The 17,296-nt window shown below is 43.3% G+C and overlaps 1 protein-coding gene across 11 annotated transcripts in view; it reads right to left on the bottom strand.

Annotated features, from left to right (window-relative positions):
• The window catches only part of LOC140371470 (receptor-type tyrosine-protein phosphatase delta-like), a 517,665-nt gene that overhangs the window by 94,135 nt on the left and 406,234 nt on the right, over window positions 1-17,296 (bottom strand). For all 11 annotated transcript variants that reach the window (XM_072458636.1, XM_072458627.1, XM_072458628.1 and 8 more), the window contains exon 9: window positions 9,450-9,623. In XM_072458636.1, coding sequence (XP_072314737.1) covers window positions 9,450-9,540 — 91 coding nt within the window. In that variant the 5' untranslated portion in view covers window positions 9,541-9,623. The remainder of the gene's footprint in view (window positions 1-9,449; window positions 9,624-17,296) is intronic.

Genomic DNA, 17,296 nt, shown 5'->3' with positions numbered 1-17,296 from the left:
CAAAGGAGGCTTTCACTCTCATTTGCCATAACTAATAAACCACAAATAACTAAGTGTGCTGCAATAAATCTCAGCTCCTCAAAATGGCATGACTCACTTGGCTGTGTGCAGGAGCCAAAGAGGGATGAGCGTCGAAGTCAGCCAGTAAATGAGTGAGCAACCAAACAAACAAGGCATGGGGCGGAGCGGCAGAAGGAGTAACAAATGCGCTGTCTGAGTGAGTGTTAGGTGAGAGAGAGTGCTGTGCATAGACAGGTTTTGACCACTCACTCCATCACTCGGCTCAATGTAAATCAACTGTGACAAGAAGCTTAGGGCATAAAGATTCCCAATCGGCTTCAGCGTTGGAAAGTGCTGTAGGTAAGAAGGTAGAATGTGCTTTCTCTGGACAGGGCTGAGGCTAGCCTCAGGCACTTCATGGAGATGAACAGTTTAGACCATTAACCCCACTGCAGACGCTCGCATCCCCCACAGGCACACAAATGTGCAGCCAGCAGATCAGTGCTGCGCTCCAGGACACAGACCAGAGTCCTGCCCAGGGCCAGCTGTTCACAGTCATTATGGACAAATCATTTCAATTGCTTTTTTTTAAGTGTAGCTAGATTTGAAGATGTAGAAATGCTGCACTAGACTCAGGGAAACTTCATGCACCTGTAGCTTCTGACTTGTGTGACTCTCACCAGATCAATATACCTCAAAATAATTCACATTTGGCAAGCCAATGAAATTTAATAAACCAATAACATATTTGATTCACAATTATGTTTGAGATTGTCTGAAACAAGAATATGCAGCGTTTACAACATTTCTTCAATAATCCCACTGCTGCAGCCACAGCCTCAATCCATTACTGCACTGTCACTGTGGTGGTCACACAGCACCTGTGCTGTTAAACAGTCCTCTGGCACACTCTGTGAGGCCTGATCAGATTTAGCACATATGCCAGCCAGGCCTGCATCATGCCAACTCCAGGCCCAGCAGATGCAAAACAGCTGGCATTGTGCTCCGCTCACCGGCTCATCCTGGCTTCAAAGGCGAGCTACAAGAGTCCCCTTTGTGTGAGTGCATGTGTGTGTGAAAGACAAAAGAGCTGCTATCAAGCTGGGATGAAGTCTGCTGGCTTAGGACACTGTCACCATCTTGTGTGCAAATAATGGCCCCTGTGACAACAAGGTCGTTCAGATTTGTGGCATTCAAACATATGGATTTCAAGAGATGCATGTTGGTGATTGCTGCATTGGATTTGCAATCTGAATTATGGTGCTTCGGTTCTGTCAGTATGTCCACTTTGAACATCACATGAATAGTGCAGCCATGTAGTTAAATGGCTATGGGCTATTTTCAAGTCAGTGTGTCTTGGCGACGTAAGTGCACATAGATACAGCATTAGGAGCTACCATTGAATTACCTACATCTGAGCCTGTGCACAACATCTCCACAGTGTGTTGATTATCAGCTTTTCTTAAGAGGGGGAGGGTTAAGATCCCTGTGTGAAATGTTCAGCTTTTGTTTGAATCCAAAGACTAAGTGCAGGGCGAAGTGACTGCAATACACGAGATGAAGCTAATGGTCTTAAATAACACTCTTCTCTTCTGCCTAGGCGATGCAGTAAACGACATTTATGGAGTTAATAATGGCCCTGATACAAGCAGGAGCGCAATTGCACGGCACAATGTTGACAACAGACGTTTCACCTACAAGAAAACAATAATGACTTGTTTCTCAATCGCGGCAACCTGCGAGCGCCGTTTCATCTGCCATTCCCAGACTTGTCACAGATCTTCATCAAAAACCCCGAGATGGTAACGAGATGGCGGCGCTGTCAATTACAAGGTGTTTTTTTAAGCCATACGTGTTTGCGATCGCGCTCTCTTCTCTCCTTCCTTCCTCCCCCTTGTAGACGCCGATGCCTTTTCTTTTAAGATGTAGTGTTCTTCCGACACATTTTGAGATGAACGAGTGGAGCCAACAATGAGATTTCCACATGAGCAGTGTCCGGCAGGATGATGAACGAGTTTGTGGACGAGCGGAATTGCAGTGATTTGAAGGTGGATTCAGAGTGCTATGAGTAGACTTTTCCCTTTAGCTTTAATGCTGTTTTAGGTGAATGCACAAATGGGTATGCACGTGTGTATTTGTGTGTCTAATTCGGTGTGCAGCAGCAGCAGCAGCAGCAGCAGCAGCAGCAGCAGCAGCAGCAGCAGCAGCAGCAGCAGCAGCAGCAGCAGCAGCAGTAGCAGCAGTAGCAGTAGTAGCGGTAGCAGCGTGGGGGCGCATGTGGGCTGCTGCTCTCACGAGGACGCACTGTGCACTCAGACATGTGGCGATAATGTGCACATGCGTGTGGTTTGGATGTTGAGCGTAGTGTGGGGAACCTATGTTTATAAAAAAAAAAGGAAAAAAAAAACGAGAGCGGAATAGACTCAATTTAAATCATGTTAGCATGCGGGGAAATTAAGCAGAGGGATTTAATTTGAGCTGTTGTAAAAATGCTAATTTCAGTACAGCCCGAAAGCCCATATGCAAATACAACACTATTTTACAACAATTCATATTAGGCCAGGCATGCATAAAACACACACACACACACGCACACACACACACACGCACGCACACATTACAGTCTGATGTCATCCGGGGAGTAGCGTATCATTAGCTATTGGACTAGCTGCAAGGTGATTGTGTCAGGGCAGGCGTGCGTAAAATGCGTCTCCATTTCTCACAGTGCCACTATTATGTCATGTAGAAGCAGATTCTATACGGCGTGTGTGTGCGTGTGCCATAATGTATAATCTGACTATGTGGAAATGACTAGTCTTCCAGCCAACCAACTCGATGTCCAGCACTAATTCATTCAAACACTGCCGGATTATTAATGCATATTGCAATCCAAATGCGTCCTCGTGGAGCAGCAGCCATTTTAAAATCAGGCATTCATATTAGCATTTAGAAAGCTGCTAAACACTGCCAGAATAGTGTCTGCTTTTGCATGGGAATACTGTACTTTTGCATTTCACATTTTCTAAAAATTCAAATGGCCGCAACAACGTTTCACATGCTGCTTCCATCATATTAAATCAGATGAGCAGATATACATGTACATTTTAACATATCAAGTTATTAAAGCTTGTAAGTAGGGATGACATAATATACTATTTTATCTTGCAATTTTTGTCAGGAGATCAATATTTAAGGATTATTATAACATAAGATTATAAGATTGCTCTTCTTTCTACTCCATTTTATTCATTCTTTGTATAACTGTATGCCACTGATAATGTATTTTATGTTTTATGTGTAATTAAATAAATACATGATCGCTCACAATTGTTACTATGAACAATCAACAGTAATTTTCTTGCATCCACATTGTCTATTTACATAATCATTTCGCTCGTACGTGACCAGCTTCATGACATCAAACATTCCCACTGAAAAAGTAAAGTCAATGTGAAAATAAATGATGTTTGCAAAACGTTCACAACTGCATCTGTTTTGCTAGATTGTGACCTAAATGACCGCGATGATCGATTAAGTCAGTTAAGCGCGGCATCTCCCCTCGTAAGCTGTGCGAAACGACACATTCCCGACATTGCCGTGCGTCCGCGTTTATTGCGAGGCTTTGGCTGTCGCCGTGGCCACGCGACGATGATGAGAATGAACTGTTGAGAAACCTGCCCGTCTCAAGAGGCTGAATGTCGATACTTGTTGAATGTGTAAGAACAAGGGCGTGCTGTCGAAGTGGCCATCTCCACGGCGACTTACAGCGCCAAGATCAATGTAAACACTTAGGCCAGCGCTTTGACACGGCCCTGCGACGTGATGCAGCGCTATGTTTACCGTTTTGGACATCTCAGCGGTGGAAGTAGCTTTATGGTTTTGCCGGTAGTACTACATTTTTGTTTATCTATTATTTACTGTATTTTTTGGACTATAAGTCGCACCTTTTTTCATCGTTTTGGCCGGGGTGCAACTTATACTTATATTTATACTTATATACTTATACTCCGGAGCGACTTATATGTGATATTATTTGTTATTTTCACACTTGCAACCGCATTTCATACTCCAGTGCGACTTATATATGTTTTCATTTTCTCTATTATGCAGTTTTTGGCTGGTGCGACTTATACTCCAGTGCGACTTATATATGTTTTTTTCTTCTCATTATGCATTTTTTGGCTGGTGCGACTTATACTCCAGTGCGACTTATATATGTTTTTTTCTTCTCATTATGCATTTTTTGGCTGGTGCGACTTATACTCCGGTGCGACTTATATATGTTTTTTTCTTCTCATTATGCATTTTTTGGCTGGTGCGACTTATACTCCGGTGCGACTTATATATGTTTTTTTCTTCTCATTATGCATTTTTTGGCTGGTGCGACTTATAGTCCAGTGCGACTTATATATGTTTTTTTCTTCTCATTATGCATTTTTTGGCTGGTGCGACTTGTACTCCGGTGCGACTTATATATGTTTTTTTCTTCTCATTATGCATTTTTTGGCTGGTGCGACTTATACTCCGGTGCAATTTATAGTCCAGAAAATACGGTATATCTTGGAATTCGTGGGTAAAACAGACAGACACACAAATCGACTATAAGTTGGTCTTGGTAGTATTTGTGATTATAATTAAACATATATATCAGGCACGATATTAAACTTCAAATCAGGGTCAAATCGACAGCAGACATGTTTTAACTTTAAGATTCACATCCAGCAAACCTTCTGCGCACTATAAGCATCATTCTGGGAGATTTAAATGTATTTGGCATGAACTGGGCTGGTTTAATTATCGTGCAGGCCAAAAATAAATGCTTTAAAAGTAGAGCTCAACATAACCTTCATGCTCACTTTATAATATGTATTTGATCACATAAGGTAAACTTGAAAAAGGGGAGCCTATGAAGTGAAATTCAACGTAAAACATAAGGGTGCTTTAGCTTAGGAAGAGTACGTACTGTATAAAGATGCCCTAGAGCTGAAAAGTTTGAAAAGGACATCTTTAGAGTATGACTCTTTATTCTAGAGTGCTTTATTCATAATGACTTCTTAACAGTGTGTTAAAACATTCTTTATCGAGTGGTGTCGTGCACAAAGGTCGCTGTCCTATAAGAACCTAGGGAACACCTTTACGTATACTTTCCTTTTTACATTATACTTCATTTTAAATAGACTGCCGCTTCTGAGGTCAACCATGATAAAATACATATTATAACGGAGTCATGAGGGTTATTTTGAGGTTTTAAAGCATTTATTTTTGGCCTGCTTCATGATAATTAAACCAGCCCAGTTCCATTTGAAGTTAATTTAAATACTGTGTGAATTGAAAATCATATGAACAGAATTTATTTGAGGCAATGGCTGTTTTTAGATTTTTTTCAACCAAACACTTTTAATTTGGCAATAATTTGAAAATATACTGTCAATACCAAACACAAATGAAGCCAAAAACACGGCTTTCTATAACACAAGTTATAGAAAGCAGCTTATATGCCTTTTTCTGTACATATTTCTCAAGGCCAATATAACTGATGCATGTTTAAAATGCGTGCTTTGCCGCTGATCGATCGCAATAATCCGTGCAGAGAACATATGAATTAAGATTCGCTCTCGGATTAAGAATATAGCTGGCCGTTCTCAGTTATTTTACATGAAATTAAATGTGAAAGGGAAAGGCAAGGTAAGGCCACACCCCAAAGCCAAAATGTACTTTTTAAAGAAATCGTTATATGAATTAGGCTGCTGGTGTTTTCTGTCAAAAACAACGAAAATAGCATTATATTTAAAGGATTTATAACAGTTATTTGTTTTCAAGGATTGCCGTTATTCATTCATCTTCATTCAAAAATCAACTAATTTCCACGGCGGCCCTGGTCTGTATGAGAATGACCCGTCCAGTAAAAAAACAAACAATTTGGTTAACAGACTACTGACTGCTAAGGCTCCTACTAACTGTTAAAGCACAATCTGAAAACGTGCCTATAATATTGAGCATATAATTTATAATGATCAAAAAAACTGCAAAAGAGCAAACTGTACATTTTACAATAAATGTTTTAACATAACACGTATATTTGGTGCGATACGTGAAACCTCATCTACGAGGCACATTTCTGACAGTTCTTTATGAATATTGGGGATATTCTAAAAAAGCCCCCTAATGTGCAATCACACAAAACCATAATGAATATAATCTGCTGTTAATTGTCGCCTTTCACTGCTCCGTTTTAGCCTAGCCAGGTGGACCCGCTATAATTGCTCAATGCCTTTTCAAAACCGTTTTTTCCCGCATTACCGTTGGACAGCAGACAGAGAGGGATTGTTTGTTGTGTCTTTCTCTCTTCCTCCATCACTGCGACTCACCGGGGACAATTATGCCCCTGTTTCAAGCAATTGCCAAGCCCAATTTGCCACACAAATTAAGTAGGGCCACATCTGAAGAGCAAGGAGGACAGAGTGAAGGAGAACAAAAAACACACACATACACAGAGCAACAGCACCAGTGGAAGGAATAAAGCAAAAACAACCAGACGGAAAAAAATAATGTAGTTTCAAAGCTGAATATTGTCTGTGTTGTGTGGACGGGTTTAAAGCGCTGGGCCATCTGTTGACTTGGCCGACTCAGCCATTTTTGGTTTTGCAAGTCCGGTGGCGTCCAGTGTGTCCAACACCCAGAGGGCAGCTTTCTCTTTGCTGATGCTCTGAGAGGGTGCGATGGAGAGAGGGGCGGGGGGGCGGGGGGGGGGTGTTCACATGGACCACTACAGACACAGAGAGGCTGATGAATAACAAGTGGTCGCAAGGAGGAAACTAGGAAGCAGAAAGATCTGACCAAAAAATGTAGACGCTCTAAAATTATTAAGGAAAACCTATATACGGCTGCACTTTATTTTATTTTATTGTATTTATTGTATTTATTGTATGTATTGTATGTATTGTATTTATTGTATTTATTGTATTTATTTTATTTATTTTATTTATTTTATTTATTTTATTTATTTTATTTATTTTATTTATTTTATTTATTTTATTTATTTTATTTATTGTGATATCTTGCAGCCCTTATATATAGCGAGTTATGAAAAAAAATAATTGGCGATTAAATACATTCTCTATTTCTCATATTCAAGTTGAACCTTGTTTGTTATCTTGATTTTTAATAGCATTTTAAATTGTTCCTGCTGCTCTTAAACTTTGCATTGCATGAAATTCTATCATTGCAATCTTATCTTTCTGGAATTTAGTCATTAAAATAGCTCTGGTAAGGCAATTTAAGGTCTTGTAATAAAAGAATAGTACTTTGTAAATAATCATCAATGACAACAAACAGTTATGTCATTATCAGTGTCGGGAATAACGGTGATTAGCCTTTTTTTTTAATCAGTAACGAGTAATCTGACTAATTACTCGTTCCGCTGTGATTGCTCAGCCTCTCATTCACAAAAGTGTTATCCATCGTGTGTTCGGGAACATAAAACATGAAGCATTATGAAGAATTGGAGACAGTGATTGGTTAAAAAGAAGTCTGATTGAAGCAGCGATGGGCGGCGTAAATCGTCAGTTGTTATTGGTTTGTACGATCAAAACACGGAAACAAGGAAATACAACATGAGCATGGCTTTTATAGATGTATATATATATAACTATTTTGCTACTCTTGGTGATGGAAGCTGATGGTGTTTGGAGTTTACAGAATGTGAGTCTGGACAACGCCGTCTGCTTCTTGTAGGTTATTTCCATGACTCTTTGACCGTTCACCTCTTACAAGAGTAAAAGCGTTGTCATGTCGAGTGTATACGTTTGTTCTGTTCTGATATCAGCGTGAGTCTGGTACATGCACTGCAGCGCTACGGCGACGATTGTTTGCCCTGCGTTTTTTGCATTTCTGTGGACTCTTGAACTCTAAACTGGACTCTTGAACTCTAAACTGGACTCTACGGTGGACCCTCGGTTGCGGCGAGTGTCAGTAGCAGTAGTAAAGTTGCGAGCGCAGCGCCCTGAAGCCGTCCTACACTGTTTATGACTAACGCCGGTTTCGTTTAGCATTTGGCGATTTGCAGGACGGAGCAAAGGTTTTACTTGAATAAGCAGCAGTGGGTGTATTTGTGGAAGACTTTGGCTACTTTTCAATAACGCAATTACGAACTCAATTACCAATACAATGAGTAACTGGTAACTATAACGTTTATGAAGGAGTAGAGGACATTTTACACAGCGATCGAGCCTTTTTCATAGTGTGTTACAGAGATTAAAAAGTAAAGATTTATATTTCAGTCGGGATCAGTCTTGACGTCTCCCCCCGATCTCCCACACACCTTGTGCCATTACCGGACCCCCAGAGTGGCGACCCTCGTGAGAAGTTTGTTTTGGCTCCGATACGATGACCAAGAGCAGCTGTTTCACTCAAGTCAGACATGGCGACAGCTGCAAACTGACAGCCGTTTAAATAAAAATATATATTGTTTTTCCTACCTATCTTTCTAGATCAACATGTTACAACACCATACGTAAATCCCTGCGCAATTATGTCAAATTTAATGCAATTTCTTTCCCTTTTCTGATGCCGCTATGCAAATTTTGCCTAGAAGATGGTAGTCGAAATGATTGCTACTAAAGAGGCTCCTAAATGTTAACGTTTATCGACCGTTAACAGCATTTTGGGAAGTTCCCGTAATTAAATTGTGCCAGTAAATCCCGAAGTTTCACATATAATGAGGAATAAATGCCGAATGGATTTCCGTCATTTGCTTCCGCCCCGCTGTGCGACGCATGGGGTGGGAGGGAGACTGGGTAGAAAAATCAAACCGATTCTTAACATATTGCAGGGAACATTTCTCAAGCACAAAGTTGAAAATCTAAGCCATCAATTTAACGCGGCGTGGCTCGGCGGTATATGACCTTGGCTGAATGGTGGCTTCATTGAGAGGTATTCAGTGAGGGAATTTCAGTCACTGCGGCGGGAGCAGTAAAACTTTTATTCCTCCCTCTGTGACTCTACAAGCTAATGATTCACGAATCTTAGCATAGGGAGGAGGATGGGAGAGAGGGAGTGGGAGAGGAGTGAGAGAGGGTGAGAAAGGGCCATGGCGCCAGAACTCAATGAGCTTTGAAAACTGTTGTCACGCATCAATAGTCAGGTGGTTGGTGTTCAAGTAACTCAATTCTCCTGACTTCTCATCATAAGATTCTCTGCTCAGGCCGCTGAGTTTCAGGGTCGATGACTTATTTCACTATACGGATGTCTCTGTACATTTTCCAAATATTCCACCTATTAAATACAGTGAGCATGAGCATTTTTTTTATTTGAGATGGTTTTATTGAGCACACGGTCTGGATTGCATTGCATTAACAGTCATCATGGACTGTGCTGTGTAACATGTATAAAACCTCCTCATGTCCTGCAGAAGAGGGACAGAACATAATAAACCCACAGAGGGCACTTACTTTGAGCGTCGGCGAGGTGCAGGAGCAGGCTCAGGAGCAGCGGCAGCAGCAGAGTGGCTGTGTGCATGGTGGGACAGCTTGGCACCAGCATGCTTTGGCAGCCTCTGTGGCACTGGCTCACAGAGCCCTGTGAGTCAGTCTGGTCTGATTTCTCAGATGCAGGGTATTCACAGCCTAGGCAAGACAAGAAGGGGAAGGGGAAGAAGAGAGAGAGAGATAGGTGAATGAAACAAAGCTGTTTGACTCCACAGGATTTATCTATGCCTGCACATTTGTGACATACCCCCACACAGCCACGGCTGCAGCTGACAGAGGAGCTGATGTGCTCACAGGCTATGTTCTGACACTGCTCTAAATGACACTAAGTGTGTGCACACCAGGCAGAGGAACCCACATGCAAGGGTGAACTAATACGATTTTGTCTTCCCAGCTTCAGTCGCCAATTAAAAGCCTCCATAATGAGATACGATTAGCGGCTTTCTCAGATCAATGTTGCTATCTTCTTTACATTAAGACAGCTCTAACTGTACTTAAGAGTAGTCAGCAAATACGTGTTGCAGTTCAATATTTAAAATGGACATCTAGTAGCGCTATAATCTGTAGAGATAAGTGCATGTTTATTTCTGCCAGCCTCTGCTGTAGTTCAGTGCAGTCGCCTCTTCAGCTGCACTTTTTTGAACTGCTTTTGTGAAGGATGGAGCCCTACTTAAACAGTTTGTGTAATCTCTAAGTCAGTGTTGGCCAAGTGTTGTCATTCATGCACTTTTAAGAGCGGGCATATTCACGACTGTGAAAATCAATGTGCTACAGTGAGCTTGTAGTAGCTGCAGACTAGCTCCATCCCTTGTCATCCATTTGCTTAAGCCAGAGCATGATCCTTGGTGATGGGCACTCTAAGGTGGTCTTCCCAGCTAATCCAAGTGTGTGAGCTTTCATGACAATATGTACTGTGCTGCTGGTTAGTGAGCCATCTTGTGCACGAGCACTGTTCCTGTTGTTTCAGCTGAGGCGACTGCTGGAGTCAGAACAGTGCATGCTCTGTGTAGCATGACAGTACAGTGCTTTATGCAGCATGAGATAAAAACACTGCAGATCAAAGTTTTGACCTAGAAGTGGCTACGTTTCTGCTTGTGATAATATTCCAATGGACAGTTTATCAGCAGATTTGACCGCCACCCACAAATGGAAACCAGAAACAAGCCCCTAAGCCTAATCAGTAGGCCCGATGATGACAAAGTACCTCATTTCCCTGTTACCAATCATCCTGGTTCCTGCTCCCAGCTCTCCCTCTTTCATTTATGTGGGCTGTAAATGGCAGAAAAGACGGCGAGATAGCGCACCTGTCACACTCGATTTGTGTTGGGGGGAGATAGACACCACTACCTGTCTGGAAGCGCTGCGGGGCTAGCGGCAAGCGCAAAAGCGGGGGACGTGTGGCGAAGGGAATCAATTTGAGGCAATCTCATCCTCTGCTCCTCGCTCGCATCGGCAGTACCATGCCACCAACAGCAGCGACGAAACAGAAGCTCACGCAAAAAAAAAACACACACAAATACATACATAGGAGCGCACGCAGAAGAGTGGGGTTGATGGGAATTAGATTAAAATCAGGTGGAAGATGCCTGAGGGGGACATGAAGGAGACAAAGCCACAGAAAGCTCGTGTGTGTCCTCATCTTAGTCTCTAACACATCTGTCCTGCCAAATCTAAGTGATAGCCTTTGAGTTAATTAATGAAGCGTGAATTTCCATAATGACACAACATTAGGCTGAAACACTACTCAGCACCCCTCCCCTGATCGGCCCGTACACACTCCTACTCGCACACACACTCACACACACTGATGGAGGCAAACAAAACCATCTGTATGTTATGTAAGCACCAGCCAGGCCACCGAGAGGCACTGCCATGTGAGCAAATACAAGGGGAAGCTGACGTATGCGACACAAAACCACGCACAGTTTAGGCTTTACGGTGAAAATGAGAGGAGTTTGGCGGATGATTTGTTGGGATAATATTTACAGATCCTAATGAGCAAAGGGATGAGGGGCCTTGTGGCAATTTGTCGGCAGAATGTTACAGGAAAGTGGAATTCTGAATCAACGCCGCCAATGTCGAACGCCATACCGCAAGCAATAATGTCCCCCGCCATGAAAGTTGCAGAGTGCACCTGTCGAGCCTCTGAGATAGTTGTGTTGCTAATCTTTTCTTTTGCAGCGCGTATTATTGAACATACATGCTGCAAACACGCCAGATTATAGATATTCATTGTCCTGCATTCACTCTCACAAACGCACTCTCATTCAGGCAAGGTGGAAGAAGTGTCTTGCCCAAGGACTACTGCCCCCATGTGGCACCCAGCATTCCAGCGGTCTCCCATCCCAGTACAAACCAGGCCATACTTGATTGGCTTGCGAGGTCACTGACAAGTTGGTATGGCCAGTAGAGAAAACAAGCTTTTACACCAACGTTTTTTGAACATTTTGATGATTTGTCTTCCGTTCTTACAGAAGTAAAACTCTCTTCACTTTGGCCCATATCGTTGTCAAGGTGGCTTTCCCGCTTTGCATCAACTTTGAACACATTTGGTGCCGATGTTGCCGTTCATTGAACATTTACTATAATAAAAAACAATCTAGTCCGTGCTTCCTGAGCCCCTGTTGGTATTATTGTGTTCCCATTCAGTGGCGCTCCATTCAAGGGATTTTGCTTCTGATAGCAATCATGCATTATTAAACAAAGCCTGACAACATGCACAATGTTAATTAGAAAAGGGGGGAGTGTGTGGCAAGTGAAAGAAAGGGGCTGTTGAGCTGTCTACTCTCCTCTCTTCCCCGAGATCCTTATCACAAATGTGAGAGAGACTAAGGGAGGGATGTTTATATGCTCCGTAATGGCCGGGCTCTCTTCTCATTCCAGCCTGTGTTTGGTATTCTGCTCCATTTAGACAGCCCGTATTATTAGAAGAGGGAAAAGAAGCAGTCATATTTATCTTATATTCCGAGCACACTGCTATATAAACGCGTTATGGGAACCAACGCGAGCGGAATACTCATGAGCAAGCCAAATTAGCAGGTTTATAGAAGATTAGTCTGTGTAATATTATGCCCAACCCAAAGCCGGTGGTGCCATTTTCAACAGATTCGACACCAGGTTTGGGTTGCACCACGTTATGCTCATCTTTCGTGCGAGGTGGCCGATTTGACTTTGGCTCGCTCCAGGGGAATCTTTAAACGGGCTGTTTTTAATCTCAAGGAAATAGCCAAATGATGCTATGTTATGCTAACGGACCATAGCGGCTGCAAAAATGTCACCAAATCTATTAAGGCCAAACGCTGTGTAATTAGACGAACGAAGGCGAGGACAAAAAGGAAAAAAGCTAATGCTCATGTCAGCAGTAGTGTGTTGTGTTATATAAAAGAGTTGCCCAGTGGACTGTCCAGCCAGGCACAGCAAATAAGACTTTGTTTTGCTTTATGATACTTCCATTTCCCCCAGGACCTCTGTAAAAAAGAATGTCGTAATTACCCGCCTCATACAAACTCTACTGATCCGGACGGTAACAGCAGTAAACATAAGCAGAACACGCTGGGTCACTGCCCTCATCTTTATAGAAACATCCAATACGGTCTATTTAAATGACCATGCTGGTGTCCCCGCATTCTTTAAAGCGAACAATATTAGCTTTTTATGGATGCAGCCAACAAAACCACAGTGCAAAAGGCCACAGTAAACCTAGCTCGGGACAATATATTTCACTGTCTTTTAAGATACAGCGTTGTATCAGTGCTGTAATGTACACTGGGGTCAAAGTGCATTTTTAACATGAGGGGCAGGTGAACCACTGCACTTCCTCCGGACGGATATACGTATAATCCACATCCACCAGTGTCAGGCCCCCACTCATTACAGCCCCGGGTTTTTTTGTGAACATCATATGACCGTGTTTTAAAATAAGCTCATCAAAGGCATCCCACCCCCAGCCATCGACGCCCACCCCATTCCCTTTGAAAGCTCCACTTCCTTATCAAGAGGGGTTAAGTTTGGGTTAAAGCAGAACAATGTTACAAAATGGTACACAATGATTTTGGAGTGTGAAAATCTGCGAGTTTTGCGAGCCTTTTTTTCAATATGTCAGTCCCTTGTGCCGTCGATGTTTTTCTTCTTTTTTGGCACTGCTTTCTCCGCCCGCCCGTGATGGTGTGATTTAAGGGCCAGTGACAAGGCCGTTTCTCTCACATCGCTCCCGATCAGCCGGCATGTGTAATAACATCCCTCAAGCTAAGCTAAGCTATGCCCTCAAGTGCAGCCTCCACACGAAAGACCCTGACAACCACACATCAGGGCGGTTTATTTACTATACTTCTTTATTTACTTTCTCCCCCTCTTCGGCTCGCCTCCTCTGACCTCCCTCAAACAAGTCTCTCACGCTCATAAACCATGCTTTTGGGCTGCGCCGACTGACTTTCAATCTGGGAATGTTTATAGCGTGGTCGTGCCATCAAGCCCCGCTGATTTTTGTCAGGCGAACGTTGTCGGCGTCTTCAGGTGGAGAGCGATCCTACCAAACATACAAGCCCAGCGGGAAACTAATTAACTTGGATCTCTATTGCCTGTCGAATAATTGGTTTAAAATGCCCGCTGTGATTATGGAAGAAGAAGCGATCATCTGAATGGCATGACAGATAGCGCTTCACTCCTCGTAAGATCTCACTTCGGGGTGGGCGAGGTGGACAAAAATGAATGTTTCCATGTTTTTTTTGGGATCCTCTTGCTAACTGTAATGCAGACAATATGTTTGGCAATCCATCAGGAATGTGTCATGGTTGAGATTCAAGTATCGCTCAATAAAATGAAACAGGGCAGAAGTTTGGAAGACTTTGCTGCAACTATCCTGTAATATTATCATTTTCCATTTCACAACTATAATTTAGCATAACTTCAAAATGACAAATCTGATTCCAGCTGTATATATATATTATCCACCTCTAACATTCCTCTCTCGCCCTCATAAATAAATACATATACTGAAGTGATCTGGGATTGTTTTGTGGTCGCATAAAACAATTTGCTAGAAGACGAAAGGTCAAGGTATGAATGTTAGCAATTTGAAAACTATTACCCTCTGTCGGGATCAAAGAGCGAGGTCGAGTCCTTCTGGGATCGCGAGCCTGTCCAAACTCACCTTGAGCACCTAAAGTGTCCAAGAAGCTTCCTACTACTTATTCAGCTACGGCGCCCGTTTTGTCGTCCGCGCCTCTCCTTGACTTTTCCCTGTACCTGCCTTCGCCTTCGCTCTTCCTCTGCTCGCGGCGCCATTGCTCTCGCCTCGTTCTTCTGGCCACGTTTCCCAGCAGCTGTTGGGTTCAGATGGATGGTCCCCTTAGTGCGAGACCCTGACCTGGAGTGTAGTGACTGATTATCCCGTGCCCCGCTGCGCTGCTCCCTCCACACGATGAAACGCACACAGGAACACAAGGTTAGACAGCCGCTGTTGGGAAAGGTTTTGGGGCTCCGGGGACTTTTAGAAAAAACAGAGTATATTTCGTCTTTGTTTGGATTTCCTCCTTTGACCTTGATGCTACGGCAAAACGCACAGCTATTGAACTCTAATAGATGCACTTATTGCCTTTTTAAGCGCGTCGCTTAAAAGACGGAGGACAAACAAGCTCGTGTGTACGCCCGCTACGGTGCGAGCATGTGTCGCTCGGGTCGTGCTTGACCTTGCACATCCGCATTTAGTGTGGGGAAAGAACTCGTTATCACGCAAACAGGCTGAATCGAGAGGAGTCTATTGTGTCGGAGAGCGGCGAACATGTGGCGGGACGACTGGGGAAAATGAGAAAAATGTTAGACGCGGCAACCGGCCCGGGAATGGCTGGGATTAAATTTACGCCGCATGAACAGAGGAGGGCTAAATCATGTTACATATTATGAAGCAGAAAGGAGAAGGGAGGGTGGAGCGGAGAGGTGGAAATATAATGGATAAGAGGTGCAACGAGGCAGAGAGCGAGAGAGGAAGGGAGAGCGAGGAGGGTACAGTGCTGAGTGCAGAGGAGCGGAGGTGCAGGCGGCCGACGTTTCTCACGCTCCGTCTGTGCCCGTGCACCGTACACAGACCGGGGAGGACGGCGGAGGAGCGGGGGGGGGCGAGGAGGAGGAGGAGCTGCCCCCCTGTGTCCGACCGCGCCGTCTCTCGAAACGAAACGACATGACAGCAGGTGAAATACAAGGCAATAAGGACGCGCTCAAAAGCCGGTTCAGCGCCGGAGCTCAGACACACACGGGGTCAGTTCTATCCCCCCCCCCCAGAGGTGCCACTCGCTCCTGGTGCAGGCTCACAAATGTACTCGGGCCGGGGCGTGCTCACGAGCCCACAGGAGCAGGCGCCGGAGCCAGAGCGCCGCACGGCCGCTGGCACCGGCCCCCGACACGCGCCGTTCTGTAGGAGGATGAAAAATCTCACTTCCGTTAAAAAGCAGAAGGAAATAAGAGCAGTCGGGGTGAGGGAGAGGCTGCACACGTGTTTATGGATAGTACGAAGCTCTACCGACAATGAGAATGTTCTGGAAATTGTGTAGAGTTTAGTCCATAGCGATTAAGTCACCACAACAATATGGCCCCTGATTTCAATTGATTTCCGCAGCGCTGGGTCAAGGCGTTTGGTATGTAAATGCACGACTTCGCTTTGCACGAAGGATGTAAGGATGAGCCGGGGGCATGCATGTTACACTCAGAGGGCAGCAAAATAATTAAAATGCCAAGTGTCTTCTATTATCTAAATGCTAATTTGCCTGGATATAGCCCCAGCTCAAATGTAACGCCACATTATTGCTGCTGCAGTGCGCTCAGGCAACAGTGAGTGAATTTTCCTCAATTAGCCTAACGTGCTGAATGCTGTCTTTCACCTAAGGTCACACGAGCGCTGTTGTCAGGAGACTGCTTTTAGTTTAGGCGTACTTCTTTTTCATCGCTAGCTAGATTGAAATGGGACACACATTGGGGTTTCCTATAATGTTTTTAATGTTAGTGTTTGTAGGAATTGTAGGAAATGTAGGAAATGTATCTAAGTCTACATAAATGGTTTGAACATTTCACCTTTAACTTGCAAATAATGTTTCATGCATGTTTGATTAATCCTGTTTTCACCTACCCCCTATGTCTGCCTATTTTTATGTATCTGTGATTAGTCAAAAATGCTGACTCAAGGTGATACATGGGTTAAAATGTCATAAATAAAACCATTTCAACATCAAAAATAAAAACACACTGGGCCTTTCAGTTCTTCAGCCTTGAACAGGAAGTCAAGTGGACCTGTTTCTATTTCTAATCAAGCAGTTTTAGATAAATATTGCAATGTACAAAATAATGATCTACATATGTGCAACTTAATGCTTAAAACAAAAAATAATCATCTTTAAATCAGAAGGAGCACATGCATTTTGGTGCAACACACACACGGGTTTGATACTATTTGATATTATTTACGTGAGTATTATTTACGTGACTAAATATGACCACATTTATGAAACCTGTAGAAAAAGGGGTAAAAAATCTGCTCACTTTGATGTGGGAATTTCACACAATAAGTTTTTTAGGCCCTGAATGCCCTTGAAAGGCGTTTAGCCCAAACAAAGTGATTGTTCTCATAAAAGGCACAGCCAGCCGCTTGTGTAACTAAGTCTATAGAAACAATGCTCTTGTTCCATTCACAGAATTCATGCCAGAACCCGACCAAGGCCAGTTAACATAATGTATATTGTATCTTTTCAACACAATTTTGTTTTATCACTGAAAAGAAAAGACACTCCTCTGCAGCCACTTTTGCAGATTGAAATTCAAATCAA

Source organism: Eucyclogobius newberryi, unplaced genomic scaffold, assembly GCF_026437365.1.
Source record: "Eucyclogobius newberryi isolate DKJ021-1_F unplaced genomic scaffold, fEucNew1.0.hap1 SCAF_22, whole genome shotgun sequence".
NCBI lineage: Eukaryota > Metazoa > Chordata > Actinopteri > Gobiiformes > Gobiidae > Eucyclogobius > Eucyclogobius newberryi.
The sequence above is the reverse complement of the archived record's forward strand: the minus strand, read 5'-3'. Positions and strand labels throughout refer to the sequence as shown.